Below are 15,319 nucleotides of genomic sequence, written 5' to 3'. Positions count from 1 at the left end.
TCAGAGGCTTGCCCTTGACTTCTGTCTGCCGAGCTCTGAGTCTGAGCACAGGTTGGAGCTGTCTCCCAGGGAAGCAGAGTCCTGGCTTCCAGGAAGGGCAAGTCTTTAAGGCCAGAACCCTTCTCACTGAGAATGTTGGGCATCCTGAGGCCAAAACACACCTTCCATGATGCTCCAGCTCAACACTGCCCTCCTGACTCCCACCCGCCAGAGCGTTGTGGTTACTGAACAGATCATTGAGGAGCTCCCAGTGAGGGGCAACCCCCTTCGGTTCCAGGCTGTGAGCACATTGGAACTCAAAATGGTTTCTTTATGGGTTTCCAGGGTCTGTGTCTATAGTAAACGGAACTGTTCACAGAAAAGCAGCTGGGTCCTTATGGGCTTGGCCAAGGCAGAGTGAAGGGCAGGGGGAGGGGCAGAGCTAGAAGGTGGGATTGTTGTGTGCGAAGATGCAGATGGGGAAGTGCTTGACGTGGGAGGACCACTGGGCTGCCAACTGGAAAAACGCCACGTCATTCCACTCCACGCCATCGATGACGACCGGCAGCATACTCTGCTGGTGCTTGGCCTTGCAAACCAGGCGACCAATGCCCTGGATGCACTGGCTTTTGCACTCCACATCCTCGTCCTTGGTTTTCATGGGCGCCTTCTTTTTCCTCTCCTTGGTGACCACTTTCATGGCCATGGCAGGTGTTGCTGTGCCCTCACCACTGCGGGGCAGCCTGCTGACCTGGACAGACTGGAAGAAGCACTTGAGTGTGTTTTTGCTGGTAGGTAGGTGTTTTTTCTCTGCTACTCCCTTCGTATCTATTGGCTGGGCTGCTGTCCAGTAATCGACCTGCAGCTCCATCATCTCTGCATGGACACTCTGGCTGGTGGAGGACAGGCCCCCACTCATTGACGGGGGGGAGAGTGTGTTGGGTGAGGCCTTCCCGGTAGGGGACAGAAGCTCACTGGAGCATGAGGGGACCACATCATCTGAGTCTCCTAACATGGCTGCAGATGGTTCCACTCTTCCAACCTTCACTGCCCCAACAAAGGGGATGAGCTTCTGTGAGGACTTCTCATTGGGGCGCTGCTGCTTCGACATGAGCATGGCCTCTGCGATGGGCAGCAGGTAGACACAGTTGGCCCCCGCAACGTACTCAGAGATTCTCAACACAACGTCCTGTTTGTCCTGCAAGGTGTTCTGGGACTCCAGGTTGTTGAACATGTCCCGCCAGTACAGGTCCTGGAAGAGGTTGTTGTAGCGGCAATCCATGGAGCCCAGGTAGCTGGCCAAGGGGTGGGAACCCAGCGGGATGACCAGGAAGCGCATGTATTCTAGCCATTGGGGTGGCTGCTGGGACAGCTGCTCCACAAAGACCCGCAGCACAGCGTTGAAGTAGGGCTGTGCCCCTGCCACGGCCATCTTCAAGGGCGTCAGGGCCTGGGAATTGCAGTTGCAGTATCTCTGCATCTGTGACACGATGATGCTGAAGGCCTCCTGGACGTCATCTGTGGAGCAAGTGCACACCACGGGCAGCGTGTGCCCCTGCAGGATGTCCGAAAGTAACTGGCCCTGCCAGTCGCAGGTGTTGACCAGGATGATGTTCTCGGGCATCTTGTCCTGGGAAATGAGGATGTCGTGGAGCTGGTCACACACGGGCTTCGTGGGGATCTGCCGCTGGCTCTGTGGGTCTGGGCTCTCGTTGTCCAGTCTGTTGACCCACTCATTCAGGGCTGTGTCGCAGCCCCGGCGGCCAGCCTGCTTCCTCTTGGACCTGCTGGAGGGCATGACTAGAGACTTGGTGAAGCGCGCTATGGATGGCAGCTTCTTGGTGAACCAATGCTGCGCGGAGGACCCTGCCTCCCGGTTGTCCTCCAGCTGTGCCAGCTGCTTCCCAGGGGAGCGAATTCTGTGGGCCATTGAGTCAGAGCCACTATCACTTGACATGCTGTCAAAGTATCGCCTGAGTTTGGGCTTTGGGGTGCTGGGGACACTGATATCCTCCTCCATGTCGAGGCTACTGTCACTAGAGCTCAGCACAATATCATACCGACGGTCCAGAGCCTTCTCCACTTTGGGGACATGCCTCACAAGGGCCTGTTCTGAGGATACGACCTTCTCTGACACTTGGGCCATGAGCATAGATGCCACGGCTTTCTGTTGGTAATTCTCTTGCCTGGTCATGCCCCTCCTTCTTACTATCACATTCCCTTTGTCCTCCTGGGACTGCCTGTGGATGGCATTGTAGCTGGCCGCCTGCTCCAAGAAGCAGCTCTCAGATGTGCCGGCGAAGTCGTTATGCGAGGTTTGGGCCTTGGTGCTGACCTGCATGTCAGTGGCCTCATCATCAATAGGCTGGCGGGACAGGGAGGCCATTCGAATCTTAGTGGTGGGTGTGCTGTAGGCCACAAGTTTGGAATCACTGTGGCTTGGCTGCTTGCCTCCCGGGGCCCTCGTATTCTCAGGCAGGTGGGCCAGACTCAGAGGCTCCTTTTGGATCCTGGCGCTGTGCAGGCCCCACATCTCCATCTGCAAGCTGGAGTCTGACAGGCCTTCCATGTGTGGCCTGAGGTTGGGATTGGGGCTGCTGAGGACACTGTGATTGTCCTTCACGTCTGGGCCGCTAAACAGGCCTTCAAAGTATGGCCTGAGCCTAGGTTTGAGGGTGCTGAGGACGCTGCCATCGTCCTCAGTGTCTGGGCCACTGTCACTGGGGTTCTGCAGCATGTCATACAGGAGGTCCAGGTCCTCCTCCACCTCCGGGACATGCTCCCCATGGTCCTGCTCAGGGTCCAGGACCTCCTCCGACACTTGGACTGTGTGCAGCCATAACAGGACTTTCTGGTGGTAGTTCTGTTGCCTGGTCAGGGTGCTCCTTGTGAATATGAGATTCCCCTCATCAACGTCATCCTCCTCCTGGTCAGCGGTATGGTAGCTGGCCTCCAGCTGTGAGAAGAAGCTCTCACACTTGCACTCAGTGTAGTTGTCCGAGGACTCAGCCTTGGGACTGGCTTGCCTGGCGCTGTCCTCATGGTGGATGGGTGGCCTGGACAGGGAGGAGATCTGGATCTTGTCCACCTTGCTGGTGGGTGTGCTGTGGGCCACAAATTCATTGTCCCTCTCACTTGGCTGCTTGCCTCCCCGGGCCCAGGAATTCTCAGGCGTGTGGGGCAGACTCAGAGGCTCTGTTTGGGTCCTGTCACTGGGGCTGCCCCACATCTCTGTTTGCAAACTGGAGTCTGACAGGCCATCGAAGTATGGCCTGAGCTTGGGCCTGGGGATGCTGAGGACGCTCTCATCCTCCTCCATGGATGGGTCACTTTTCCTGCGTTTCCCCCTCATGTCAGACCGAAGGTCCCTCTCTGACCCTTTGGACCTGTGAAACAGCGCCAGGACTTTCTGTTTCAAGTTCCCTCGTATTGATTGCCGCTGCTTCTTTGGCTTCCCCTTCTCCAAGTCATCCTTGTGCAGGTCCTGTCTGTGCTTTCCCCTGCAGCTGGGCTGCAGCTCAGAAAAGGAGCACTCATCCTGCCCCTGGTAGTTACCCCCCGACTTGGCCTTAGGGCTGACCTGCATGGCACTGTCCTTGTGTTTGATGGGCTGACTGCACAGGGAGGAGATCCAGATCTCGGCCACAGTAGTGGAGGGTTCCTTGATGCTGCGGCAGAGGCTCACCATCTGGCCACACTTGGGGTTTCGCTGCATGACGTCAGCCATATGGATGGCACCAGTGGCCAGTGTCTCGTAGCCCAGGACATTTCTGTTCTTAGAGCACTTCCTCTGCTCCAGCATGATCAGTAGCTTGTTCCCTTCTCCCTTGAGGAAGTGGTTGTACTGCAGGGAGAAGGTCAGTGCCAGGTTGGTCTGCACTGGTCTACCGCGGGGCAGCACAATCTCTTGGGACCTCAGGATGCCCTTGGAGTCCCGCATCTTCACGGAAATTACCACGGAGTTGAGGTCCTTGGCCAGCTTCTTGACGATCACTAGTTTCTTTAAAGTGAGACTACACCACCTGGGCACGCAGCTGGGGCTGGAGCAGTCCAACTCCCAGGTGGCAAACAGGTTCTGGGGGACCTGTGTTTTGAGCACCGTGGACGTGCTGGCCGGGCCCACAGTTCGTGAGGAAGCTGCAGCTGCTGGCACCCTACCGGTCCTTTTCCTACTCAGGGTTGATGGTTTTTCCTCCTGTGGTGGGACAGAGGAGGGACATGATTGGTGGCAAGAAGTGGGGCATGAGTGATCGAAGGAGATTGCGACCACACAAAAAGTGGCCACTCGCTAACCTGTGATTAGGCAGGGAAGGCCTGGGTGGTGGTCTTTTAAACTCAGAGACCTAAAGTTATCACAAAGGATGTTCTGAAGGTAAAACTTTTTAACTAAAAGCTGTTTATGGTGGGTCACTGGAACCTAGGCAGGAATCTTCTCTAAAAAAGGTCATTCTTTACCTTAACGGAGACTTTCTACTGTCCTTTGGAATCTACAAGAACATAGCTTTGGAATGTCAAAGGAATTTTTCTTTTTTTGGACACTCTGTGCTCTGTGGAGACCACAAATCCCCTCATTGTTATTGAGTTCATTGTTGGCTGTTCTATCCTATATCCCCCTATGGGAAAGAAGTAGGTGTCTGTCATTGTACTTTTAATCCAATCTATCACCAATGGATTTCATGCAACCCAATACATCTCCACTTCTGATTGTAATATCTAAAATAAGGTGAAAACTGCCATTCTCCAGAGCATTATTTCAATCCATTGAGATTTTGATTCAAGGCAAATGACCATTTGGCTCAGATAAAATCTCAACAATTGTTCACAGTTTTGAATGCTTCTTACATTGACATTTACTTGGCACAACACAGCAGGATCCCAGAAAATCTCACCCAGCACCACCCTGCAGACCTACACCTGGTGCTGGCATCCAGCAAAGGGTCCATTGATGCACCAGTTCCCTGCCTGTCCGGTGAACTTGTGAGACTTGTCTCTTGCACTCAGGACCTTCCCTTGCTTGTGCTGCTGACTTTATGTGAGCCATATTTTGTAATACTCTTGGTGGAACAAAGGTTACCAGTTGATAGATTCCAGGCTAAGGAGAGAGAGGAGGGAAAATGGGACTGGTTTTTACCCCTGGCTTTTCTATAGGATTTGCCTTTTGAGAGTCTGGGTAAACACCTTAGCTGTACAAGTGAGGGCTGAACTTGTTCAGCTCAGAAGATGAAGGGGAAATCCTCCTTCCTGCAAGAGTCTCAGATGTTCTTAGATGATCTTTGCGGGTGTGACAGAGGTCATTCCTCATGACATGCAGGAGCCCATATGGAAATTCCCACACAACTGCAATTAAACTAATTGGCTCTTCAAGGGGTAGCACTAATCAGGTGCAGTCCAGCTGTGCTGGTAGCCCTTCTGTTTGTTGTAGTCAGCAAGGAGAGAAACTGAGGCACATAAGAAGGTTGAATGAGACTCCAAGGGAGTGAGTATCTTACAGCTCAACCCATAAAGCAACAAACTTTAACCCACTACACAACACTCCTAGAAAATGTGCGGAGACTCTGCAGATACCAAGCAACAATAAAAACAACAACAAGCACACCTATAATTAACATGGGAAGTTGTGCCTTCATGGCTGGGAACTCCCAGACTCCAGCCCTCATTAATATTCCTGATAGGAACCCTTGACTTGCAAGTGCTTTACAGAAATGTAAAGGTAGGAAGATTTAACTAGAAAATATCAACTAAAAAAATGGCCAATGTACATTTGTCTTTGGGTGCCTAAATTAATTTTTTGCAGGCAAAACAAAACAAACAAAAAACTAGAAAAATGCCGGCCTGAAAATTAAACCAATTGAGTGAATAGGATGCATATCTTGATTTGGAAATTAGAAACTTCTAAGGAGAAGCACAGATAAATTCTCTTTAAAAAATAAATGAACAAGAATCTTCAGAGATTATCTTCAAACTCTCCTGAAGCTAATACATGCTAATACCCCATCCTCCTCCTCCTAGAGCACCTCCACTATATCTTTTGCTCTCTGAGCTTCCTTGTCCAGATGTGTTCCTTCCCTTCCCTTCTTCTTTTCTCTTCTGTCCCCTCCACTCCCCCTCCCTACTGACTTAAGGGAAAATGAGAATAGGAATTCTGGCAAGTCCCTTTGGAGAAAAGCTGCTCTCAGCCAGAGAGGAACCAGCTTCATTCTCCATTTTCTCAATGGCCCTGATTGGTTCACAGAGAAAATTAACTGATAGAACATGTAATCCTGGCTATCTTAACCTATTGCAATTAATATACTCCTGGTTTCTGGGAGCAAAAGCAAGAGAATTACTCAATAAGGTTTATAGAAAACTCCTATAGAGAAGCCTCCACACTTTAGGGATATAGGAAACTGAAATAGGATTTAGAAAAAGGAAACCAACAAAAACAAGCAGAGGGCTGCTCCAAGCCTCTTTTTCCTTCTCACTGATACTTTGGGAGAATTTTAAATTATCATTAAAAGGAAGCCACTGCCCTAGCCAGTTTGGCTCAGCGGATAGAGCATCACCTGCAGACTGAAGGGTCCCAGGTTTGATTCTGGTCAAGAGCACATGCCCAGGTTGCGGGCTCTATCCCCATTAGGGGTCGTGCAGGAGGCAGCCAATTGATGATTTTCTCTCATCATTGATGTTTCTGTCTCTCCTTCTCCCTTCCTCTCAGAAATCAATAAAAATCTATTTTTTAAAAAAGGGGAAGAGGGAGCAGCCACTAAGTACCCTGTATATACTGAAGCTACTTTATTTGTTCTTAACCACACACAATTATTTGTTTCACCATCAGAATAAAGCTTCCCTACAAATGTCTGTTTTTTAATCAAAACCTGTTTCCTTCCAACTAGAGAATGTTATGGGAATATATATGGTTTGCTTATGAAATCTTCCCCAATTCACCTGTTAAGTGAGTGAGGTCTTTTTTCTTTTTAATGAAATCAGTGATGCTGACATATGCTTTTTCCAGAATAGTAACATATATACTTAGAATAAATGAACCAGATACTGAACCAAAAGAGAAAGTAATATTTTTTAAGGGACCTTCCAGGAGGAAACTAACCTTGAGACTGACCAAATGTTTGCTAATCACCTCTTCTTCATCATTATCTTCCACGAGAGCCTGAGAGATGGCTTAACAGGGTACCCACCCTACTCAGAATGGCCCTAAACTGCCCAGAGATATGCAGACATGCCTCTAACACTAGGCTTGCTCATATGTCTGTCTAAAGATGGAAAACCAGCCCACAGTGACTTGAGAGGCCTCTTTTGGGGTACATATTCACCAAATGGGAGAAACTGGACCCTGAGTGCCTCAAGAAAGAATCCAATCTTCTTTTGTCACACCACCTGCCTGGTCGCAATATAAAGTGGGTAATGGAGAGTTTTGGCACCATTAACTTTAAGACTATCTTGCAGCTGGGACCTGTGTTGCCATTCCCAGGGGAGACGGACGGAGGATTCATATTTCTTAAAGCCTTTATACCTCTCAGAGTTGTGTGCTTTCTGGAAACTAGAAAAATGTTCCCAAATAGAAAGTAACAATCCAAAATTGGGCGAATGAATTTGTCAGTCCCGTGCCAACATTTGGGTGGCAACCCAGTCCCTGAGGTATTGCAAATGGCTATCCTTTTTTACACATGAAGTCTTCACAGGACCAGATGTTTGCCTCCAGAAGCAATTCAAAGGCCACCAAGTCCTTTTACCTTCCCCAAAACTCCCTATTCATTTCAGAGGCTTATAGATAATTGGCTTCATGCAACCAAAGTCCCAGAACCTTTGCAGTGTAAATACCTGAGTTCACCAAGACCTCTCGTCTTGGCCATTTTTAAAATACAAATCTCTGGAAGATATGTCTTATCCCAATAGAAAAATAATACCTTACCCATCCACACAAATCACTTTAGCTTATTTCAACTATTTCTTTCTAACATAGTAAGTCTTAATGAAAGTTATTAAATATCTACATATTTTGAAACAAAATGAAATACTGACATATTGATTCTAGACAAGTCTTACGTTCACCTGCTTTTGGGTTTTTTATTACAGACGGTCTGTAAAATGGATTTGGAGCTGTTGACGTAATGTTTTGTGCTTTGTTGAAGGTGTGTTTTTTGAATGTAAGAGTGTAATTAAAATATGTTCATCATTGTCAGTCTAAGGAATGCTGGTTGTTCACTTGTGTGCTTATCATTGGAAATTAAGGCTCCTAAGAGTTAACAGTTCCAGTTAAGTTGGAAGAAATTATATAGGTGTGACAATAGAAGGCTTGAGGTATGGAGAATCTTATTTGAAGGAAAAGGGCAAATATAGGTTTCTCTAAGGATAGTTATTTCTGAATGGGTAAGAAGGTTTGTGAAAGTTGAGGAAAGGTTTGTAAAAGGGGGTGTAGGCTATAAAATTTTGTGAAAGTCTTATATAAAAATAATCTTGTATTTCTCTGCCTAAAACAGTAATTTAAATTATGTGTATAGTCTTTGTGTGATATGTGTTCATCTATGTGTTATGTGTGGTGAATTGTCAGCCTCCATATGACATTACTAGGATATACTCTTTTATTGGCCTGCAAAGATTAAATGCTTATGTAAATTAAGGCGAATTCTGTAGTCTGGACAAAATATTTAATATTACAACTGTTTGCAAGGATGATTAATATCTTTTAGAGTTATTACCCTAAGTCTGTCTTTGCTTTACTTAGATTTACAAAAAGTGCATGGTATAATCTTTTGCACAAGTATATTTGCAACCTCCCCAAAGATTCCATTGTAAGAGACTTTTTAAACAGGAGGTGACTTTGAGTCAATTCCAACGGGCCCTGGAATACCTCAAGGATTTATTTTCTCTGCTTATTAGAGAAACGTTTTTAACTAATTTAGGACTACTTAATATGCTTGAAATTTCCTGAGAAGCATTACCAAATTGAAACATAAAAATAACTGCGCTATTTGTGTCCATCTATTTTTATTGAAATGGTTGTTCTGAAGATTTCAACCTGCCCTAGGAAGGAACGTACAAAGATTCAAAGGAAATTACAAATAGGAAATTCTCTGGTGTGACAGTGGTCTTGGTGTCAGCGACACCGGGCCAGCCAAGAGGATGGTTCCCTGTGAGGGTGTCTTGAAGTTCAACTCCGGGTATTTGTGGCACAAACATTGGAAGTTTATGAATTATAACCAATTCTCAATACAAGAAGCCATGGACAATGTTTGAAAATCTTACATATTATTTGTTCTTTTTATATTGAAATTGTGTATTGAATCCAAATATATACATATACATATATATTTTTTGCTATCATTTTCTGTAATTTTACAGAATTATTCTCCAAAAATTATTGCATTGAAATGTTATAGTTTACCAAAGAAAGCAGTTTTTTTAATCAATTGCATTGCAATCAAAACTACAACCATACCACTTGGTTTTGTCATTCATAGATATTGTTTTACTTTACTGCATTTTCAAATATGTTACATCTTTAGAAAAATTAATGAAAGGACTCGTGACTTACTCTATTTTTTATTTTTTTAATATATTTTATTGATTTTTTACATAGAGGAAGAGAGGGGGATGGAGAGTTAGAAACATTGATGAGAGAGAAACATCGATCAGCTGCCTCCTGCACACTCCCTACTGGGGATGTGCCTGAAACCAAGGTACATGCAGTTGACCTGAATTGAACCTGGGACCCTTGAGTCCTCAGGACTACGCTCCACCCACTGAGCCAAACCAGTCAGAGCTTGACTTACTGTAAGTAAGAGGTTTATACGCAGGTCACATCTTTGAACTGAATGAAGAAGTATAGAACTCTAAGGAATAACTGAATTCATGAAAATACTAGCAAATAACCAGGATAAACAACAAAATGGGTAGGGAACTAAATGAAAAGAAGATGCATATTATTGTTATGAGTCTGTTTAAAATACTGCTGATTTTTAAATCATTTTGTTTTCCAAATATAAGGAAAACTAAAAGCAGACATTCTACATTACTCTCCATGACTCACTCAGAAGGTTATAGGGAATGATACATTAGTGACATTCATTTCACAGTAATCCCAAGAGACAAAGACTTCAAGGACCAAAACTTACAACCAGGAGATTTTGTTTATTGAAACACATAAATAAAAGACTCTCACGAAGGTGTTATAAAGGATGTTACCTTATTAGAGGCCTAACCACAAATGGACATCTGTCACTGACACTGCCCTCCATCCACCATGGAGACTGAAGACTTTTCAAGGATGAGAAACCACTGGCCTTGGGGGCTGACAGCTTTCCCAAGAAGTCAACAAGGCCTGGATGCTGACAAATTACTGCTGCTCAAACCGTGTTCTTCTATCTCCTAACTGTTATTGATTAAATGTACATCAACTGATTTTTATATTGTTATCACACTCCTTATTACATATGAAAAGTTGAATTTTGATATCTGCTAATTTTTCCCACCTACTAGACAAGTACATTCTAATGATCAGTCATGATAAGGAAATAGTAGAGAGTCTTAGTTCATCTGGCCAAACATAGCTAAGTACAAGGGGCAGTGGATGAAGAAGGAAACATATAATTAGCTTAATAAACAATTATGAAAATACATGCAAAGAGTTTTTTGGTTTGCTGGGATGCTTATTTCCCTTAGGCGCTTTCTGGTCTAGTAGTAGACATTTTCTATTCCTACACAGTGTTCCTGCTTTAATGTTGTTGCTTTTGTTCCTGGTATGTAAATGTTATACTAGAGGCAAAATACCAAAACTTAAGACAAGCAGCAAAGGGATTCTGCTCATTTAGCTCAAAATATAAAATTGATACAGACTATTTTTTAACAAGGACATATAGGATCTCATGGCCTCCCATGCACCTGCCTTTTTATTTTGATTAATAATAAAAATTCCACTTTGAACGCCATTAAAGGTTATAGTCTTACCTTATCCTGAATGGTCCATTGGTCAGCAAGACATAACACTAACACTCATCATCAATGCATAATTTGTATTGATTTATGAACAAAAGGAGGATGTGTGAATGAAAAAGGGGCCCCATGCTAACCTGACTAGCTCAGGGAAGTCCTGCAAGGCAGCCTTGCAAACTCAGAGAACTTCAGTAACTACAAAGGATGGTCTGAAATTAAAACACTAACTAAAAGGAGCTCATGATGGGTAGTCAGATCCTTGTCTGGAATCTACCCTGACAAAGGTCCATCTTTACCTTAACTGAGTCTGTGTACTGCCTTTTTGCCTCTATGATAACATATCGTTGGATTTTCCTTATTTTGGACACCTCCTGCACAGGCACCGTTCTGTGCTCTGTGGAGATCAGAGATCCCTTCTTTTTTATTGAGTTCATTGTTGACTTGAGACTATCCTATATCCATGTATGTAAAAGAAATGTGTGCCTATCATTTTACCCTTTATCCAATCACACAAGTGTCTCCACTTTGCTTTCTCCTCGCTCCCTAATCTATCACCCATGGATTTCATGGAACCCACAAAAGTCTGACCTTTGGCTTGTAATGTATAAAATAAGGTGCAAAATTGTCATTCTCTGGGGGATTCTCTCAACCCATGAGATTTTGCTTGCTCGCAATTGTCGACACTTTGGATCAAATAAACACACCCAAACTTTTCACAGCCTCAAAGTTTTTCACATTAATAAGAGAAAAGGTTCTTGGCAGGAAAAGTAGAATTGCAGGTGAGGAATACGAAACACATTAGTATCTTAGGTCATTTTCTTAGCAGAGGACAGACAGCACATGCTTGTAGTAAGAGTGTCACCCGTGCTATTTCTGACAGAACATCCCAGTGTAAGATGAGAACACAGAGGCTTTTCCTGGGGTGGAGGGTCTGGATATTAGGACATGTGGTATGTTTAGGGTGGCACCGTTGTCATGGCAATGGAAGGTTTTAAGGTCCAGATCCCACAGCAATAAAGACATGGATCTCCGTGATAAGCAGTCCCGGTCCCCATACAATGTGCAGCCTTGGGAGGCCCCAGCTCCTGACATGGAGGAGACGAGGACCCAGATTCCTTTGGGTACTGGACACTAGGAGGGATCTCAGGGGAGTAGCAGGGTGCCTTCTGGAACCTGGGTCCTGTTGACTCCCTGGGCTCTGGAGTTTGGGTCAACTTGGCACCTACACTCACCCTGCGGCGGTGCTTCCGGCTTGAGGATATCTCAGGTATCTGTGCCTCCTGCTGGGGCATGGAGTTGAGGACCCCATCTGTCGACTCTGGTCTGTTCTCCTGTGCGGAGCTCTATAAAGACAGTTCCCAGTCACCAGGGGAAAACCTCAGAGCCCTGTTTTGCTGGTTCTCTAAAACTTGTGACCCTCCACTCCAGACACATAATGTGATCTACTGAGACCTCTACTGGCAAGGAAAAGGCTTGACAGCTTGGGGGCCTGGGACTCCCATTGGCACAGACAAGGGACCCCTCTGGAGCCCCATCTCCACCTGCCTGCCCTACCCTGGGGTGTGATCACAACAGGACCTCTACATTATCCACTGCTCCAAAAACTGCCCCGTGGTTCTCCCTTCAGGTCCCTCTTCCCACCACATGAAGGGGAGGGATGTGGGCTGCACAGGGATGGCCCACAGAGGAGGCTGGCCTGGCGTGGATGGGTCTGACCCAGGCCACCTTCACTTACCTGAGAGGATCTTCTTGAAAATGGCCAGAGATGTCGGGCACGAGTGTTGAACCGACTACAGAGTCTGGAACAACTCTCCCTGCGTGGTCTCTGGGAACCAGAGCCCCGATAACTGGGAACACAACAAGAGAACATGTTGAACTGTCAACTGTCTCTTGCCAAGTGAGTGGCAGTTGGGCAGTTGCTAGAAAGTGGGTGCCTGGTTACGGGGGTTCCAAGTTCTATTAGGAAGTGACCTCACTTCTTGGAATTGCCTCTCTGACTCCCCTCACCTAATAACAGCTATAGATAGTCCTATGAGCTGCTGACTGCTCACCTACCTTCTCCATGGAACACCAACAGTGTACACAGTGACACGAACACACCCTCTCCACAAGGTCTAGCTGCAGCCAGGGTACTAAGTTTGAGAGACAGACCTGGGCTCAGACTCAAACCCTCATTCTTTTTTATATATATTTTTATTGATTAAGATATTACATATGTGTCCTTATCCCCACATTATCCCCTACTCCCCACTTATGCTCTCACCCCCCACCCCCGTTGTTGGTGTCCATTGGTTAGGCCTATATGCTTGCATATAAGTCCTTTGGTTGATCTCTCCTCCTTACCCCCACCCTCCCCTACCTTCCCTCCAAGGCCCGACAGTCCAATCAATGCCTCTCCGTCTCTGAACCCCTCATTCTTACCTCTTCTTGATCCTGGATACGTCATTGTGCCTGTTAAATCCTGTCTCTTTTCTGCCTGCACAATATTGCTTCTTAGCAATATTCAGGCTCATGAAGGGTAGTAGCTATAAAGTAGGAGGAGGAATGACACCAGGGAAAAATGTCTACAACCTCTTTTTTTTCCTATTGTTACCTTCTCAGTGTCTGTTTTCCTTTTAATTCCAACCAGAGTCATTTTATTTAGTGTGTGTGTGTGTGTGTGTGTGTGTGTGTGAGAGAGAGAGAGAGAGAGAGAGAGAGAGAGAGAGAGAGAGAGAGAGAGAGAGAGATTGTGTGTGCACACACACAAATGCTAATGCTAGGTTGTATTGTGTTAACAAAGCCTGAATACAGTGGTTTGCAGAGGCAAAGGTTAATTTCATAGCCATATGACTTCAATGATCTGGTGGAACTGAAAAGACTTCCTGAGTTTTTGGATTGTCCATCTTTTTTCTTATTGTAAGGATGAGAGTAAGAACTTCCAAGCTCATATGTCAGAGTGGAAACCTGAATTGACAGTTTATTTGACAATGGCCTGTGGGGGACATGACTTCCATTTTCCCCTTTCTAACAGCTGCCAATTTCCATATCCAGGTGGTCTGGGGAGTGTGGGTCAAGGCCCCAGAGTGGATTGATCAGCACAGCTCACTGGCCTGGCCACAGTGATGATGGTTGTATGTGGACATGTGACTTCAGTGAGTTGAATAAAATTCTTTTTATTAGTCACAAGAAAATAAGTTCCGTTTTCATATGTTTCATGGCCCTATGAAAACATGTTTAAAGTCAATAATCATGTGAGAGATGCAAAACAAAACAACAACGAGGGCCCTAGCTGGTTTAGTCAGTGGATAGAGTGTTGGCCTGCGGACTGAAAGGTCCCGGGTTCGATTCTGGTCATGGGCACATGCCCAGTTTTGGGCATTGATCCCCAACAGGGGGCATGCAGGAGGCAGCCAATCAATGATTCTCTCATCATTGATGTTTCTCTTTCTCTCTGAAATCAATAAAAATATATTTTTAAAAAAACACAATGGGATACCATCTCAGACTTGTCAGATTGGCTATCATCAACAAATGAAGAAAGGGCAAATGCTGGTGATTAGGTGGAAAAAAATGAACGCTTGTGCATTGCTGGTGGGAACGGAGACTGGTGCAGCCATTGTGGAAAACAGTATGGAGCTTATTTGAAATATTAAAAATGAAACTCCCATTTGACCAAGTAATTCCCCTTCTAGGAAAATATCCCAAGAAATCAGAGACACCAATTTGAAAGGATATATGCAGCCCTGTGTTCATAGCAGCACAATAGCTAAGATTTGGAAACAGCCTAAATGCCCATCAGCCTAAGTGCCCATCAGCAGATGAGTGGAAAAAACGGTGGTACATCTACACAATGGAATACTGTGCTGCTGAAAAAAAGAAAGAACTCTGACCATTCACAACAGCTTGGATGGACATGGAGAGCATTATGCTAAGTGAAATAAGCCAGTCAGATTAAAATAAATATCAAACAGTCCCAATCATTTGTGGAATATAATGAATAACAGAAACTGATGAACAAAAATAGACCCAGAGACAGAGAAGCCTCAAACAGATCAGAAAGCAGACCCTGAAACCTCAGCGGGAAGGCAGGGGAGAGTGGGGGAGAGAGTAAGAGATCAAGCAAAGGTCTTGAATGCATGCATATAAGCATAATCAAAGGACACAGACATTGAGGGGGTAGGGGTATGTGCTCGGGGGTGGGAGTGGCTGGGGAGAGGTCCATGGCGAAAAAAGGAAACATATGTTATACTTTAAACCATAATGAAATAAAATAATACAAATATTTCTCTTAGTAAAAAAAAGAGCTAGTGCTCTTTCTGGGTCCCACAACAAAGCGCCCCCTGATGCCTAGATATGGAGGAACAAGCAGGAGCTTCCCAGTATGTCAGGATTTCTAATGCCCAGACCAACTCTGTTGGAGAGGTGGGAGCCT

At 45.5% G+C, this 15,319-nt stretch overlaps 1 protein-coding gene across 1 annotated transcript; it reads right to left on the bottom strand.

Moving 5' to 3' along the window:
- Positions 1-421: 421 nt before the first annotated feature.
- On the bottom strand, positions 422-3,934 carry LOC102435597 (phosphofurin acidic cluster sorting protein 2-like). The gene is made up of 5 exons (XM_023746053.1): positions 3,366-3,934; positions 3,207-3,208; positions 2,623-2,805; positions 2,422-2,541; positions 422-1,932 (listed from the first exon to the last, which is right to left on the bottom strand). The coding sequence occupies exons 1-5, from the start codon at positions 3,917-3,919 to the stop codon at positions 422-424; spliced, it is 2,370 nt and encodes a 789-aa protein (XP_023601821.1). The 5' UTR covers positions 3,920-3,934.
- Positions 3,935-15,319: the final 11,385 nt, after the last annotated feature.

Source organism: Myotis lucifugus, unplaced genomic scaffold (assembly GCF_000147115.1).
Source record: "Myotis lucifugus unplaced genomic scaffold, Myoluc2.0 scaffold_623, whole genome shotgun sequence".
Taxonomy (NCBI): Eukaryota; Metazoa; Chordata; class Mammalia; order Chiroptera; family Vespertilionidae; genus Myotis; species Myotis lucifugus.
This window is presented reverse-complemented; position numbering and strand designations above follow the sequence as displayed.

Coding starts and splice junctions, on each gene's coding strand:
- LOC102435597 (XM_023746053.1), bottom strand. CDS start 3,919: ATGCGGGACTCCAAGGGCATCCTGAGGTCCCAAGAGATTGTGCTGCCC. Junction 2,542..2,622: donor GCTCAGGCCATACTTTGAAG/GCCTGTTTAGCG, acceptor CACACATGGAAG/GCCTGTCAGACTCCAGCTTG. Junction 1,933..2,421: donor GGCCCCGGGAGGCAAGCAGC/CAAGCCACAGTG, acceptor TTGACAGCATGT/CAAGTGATAGTGGCTCTGAC.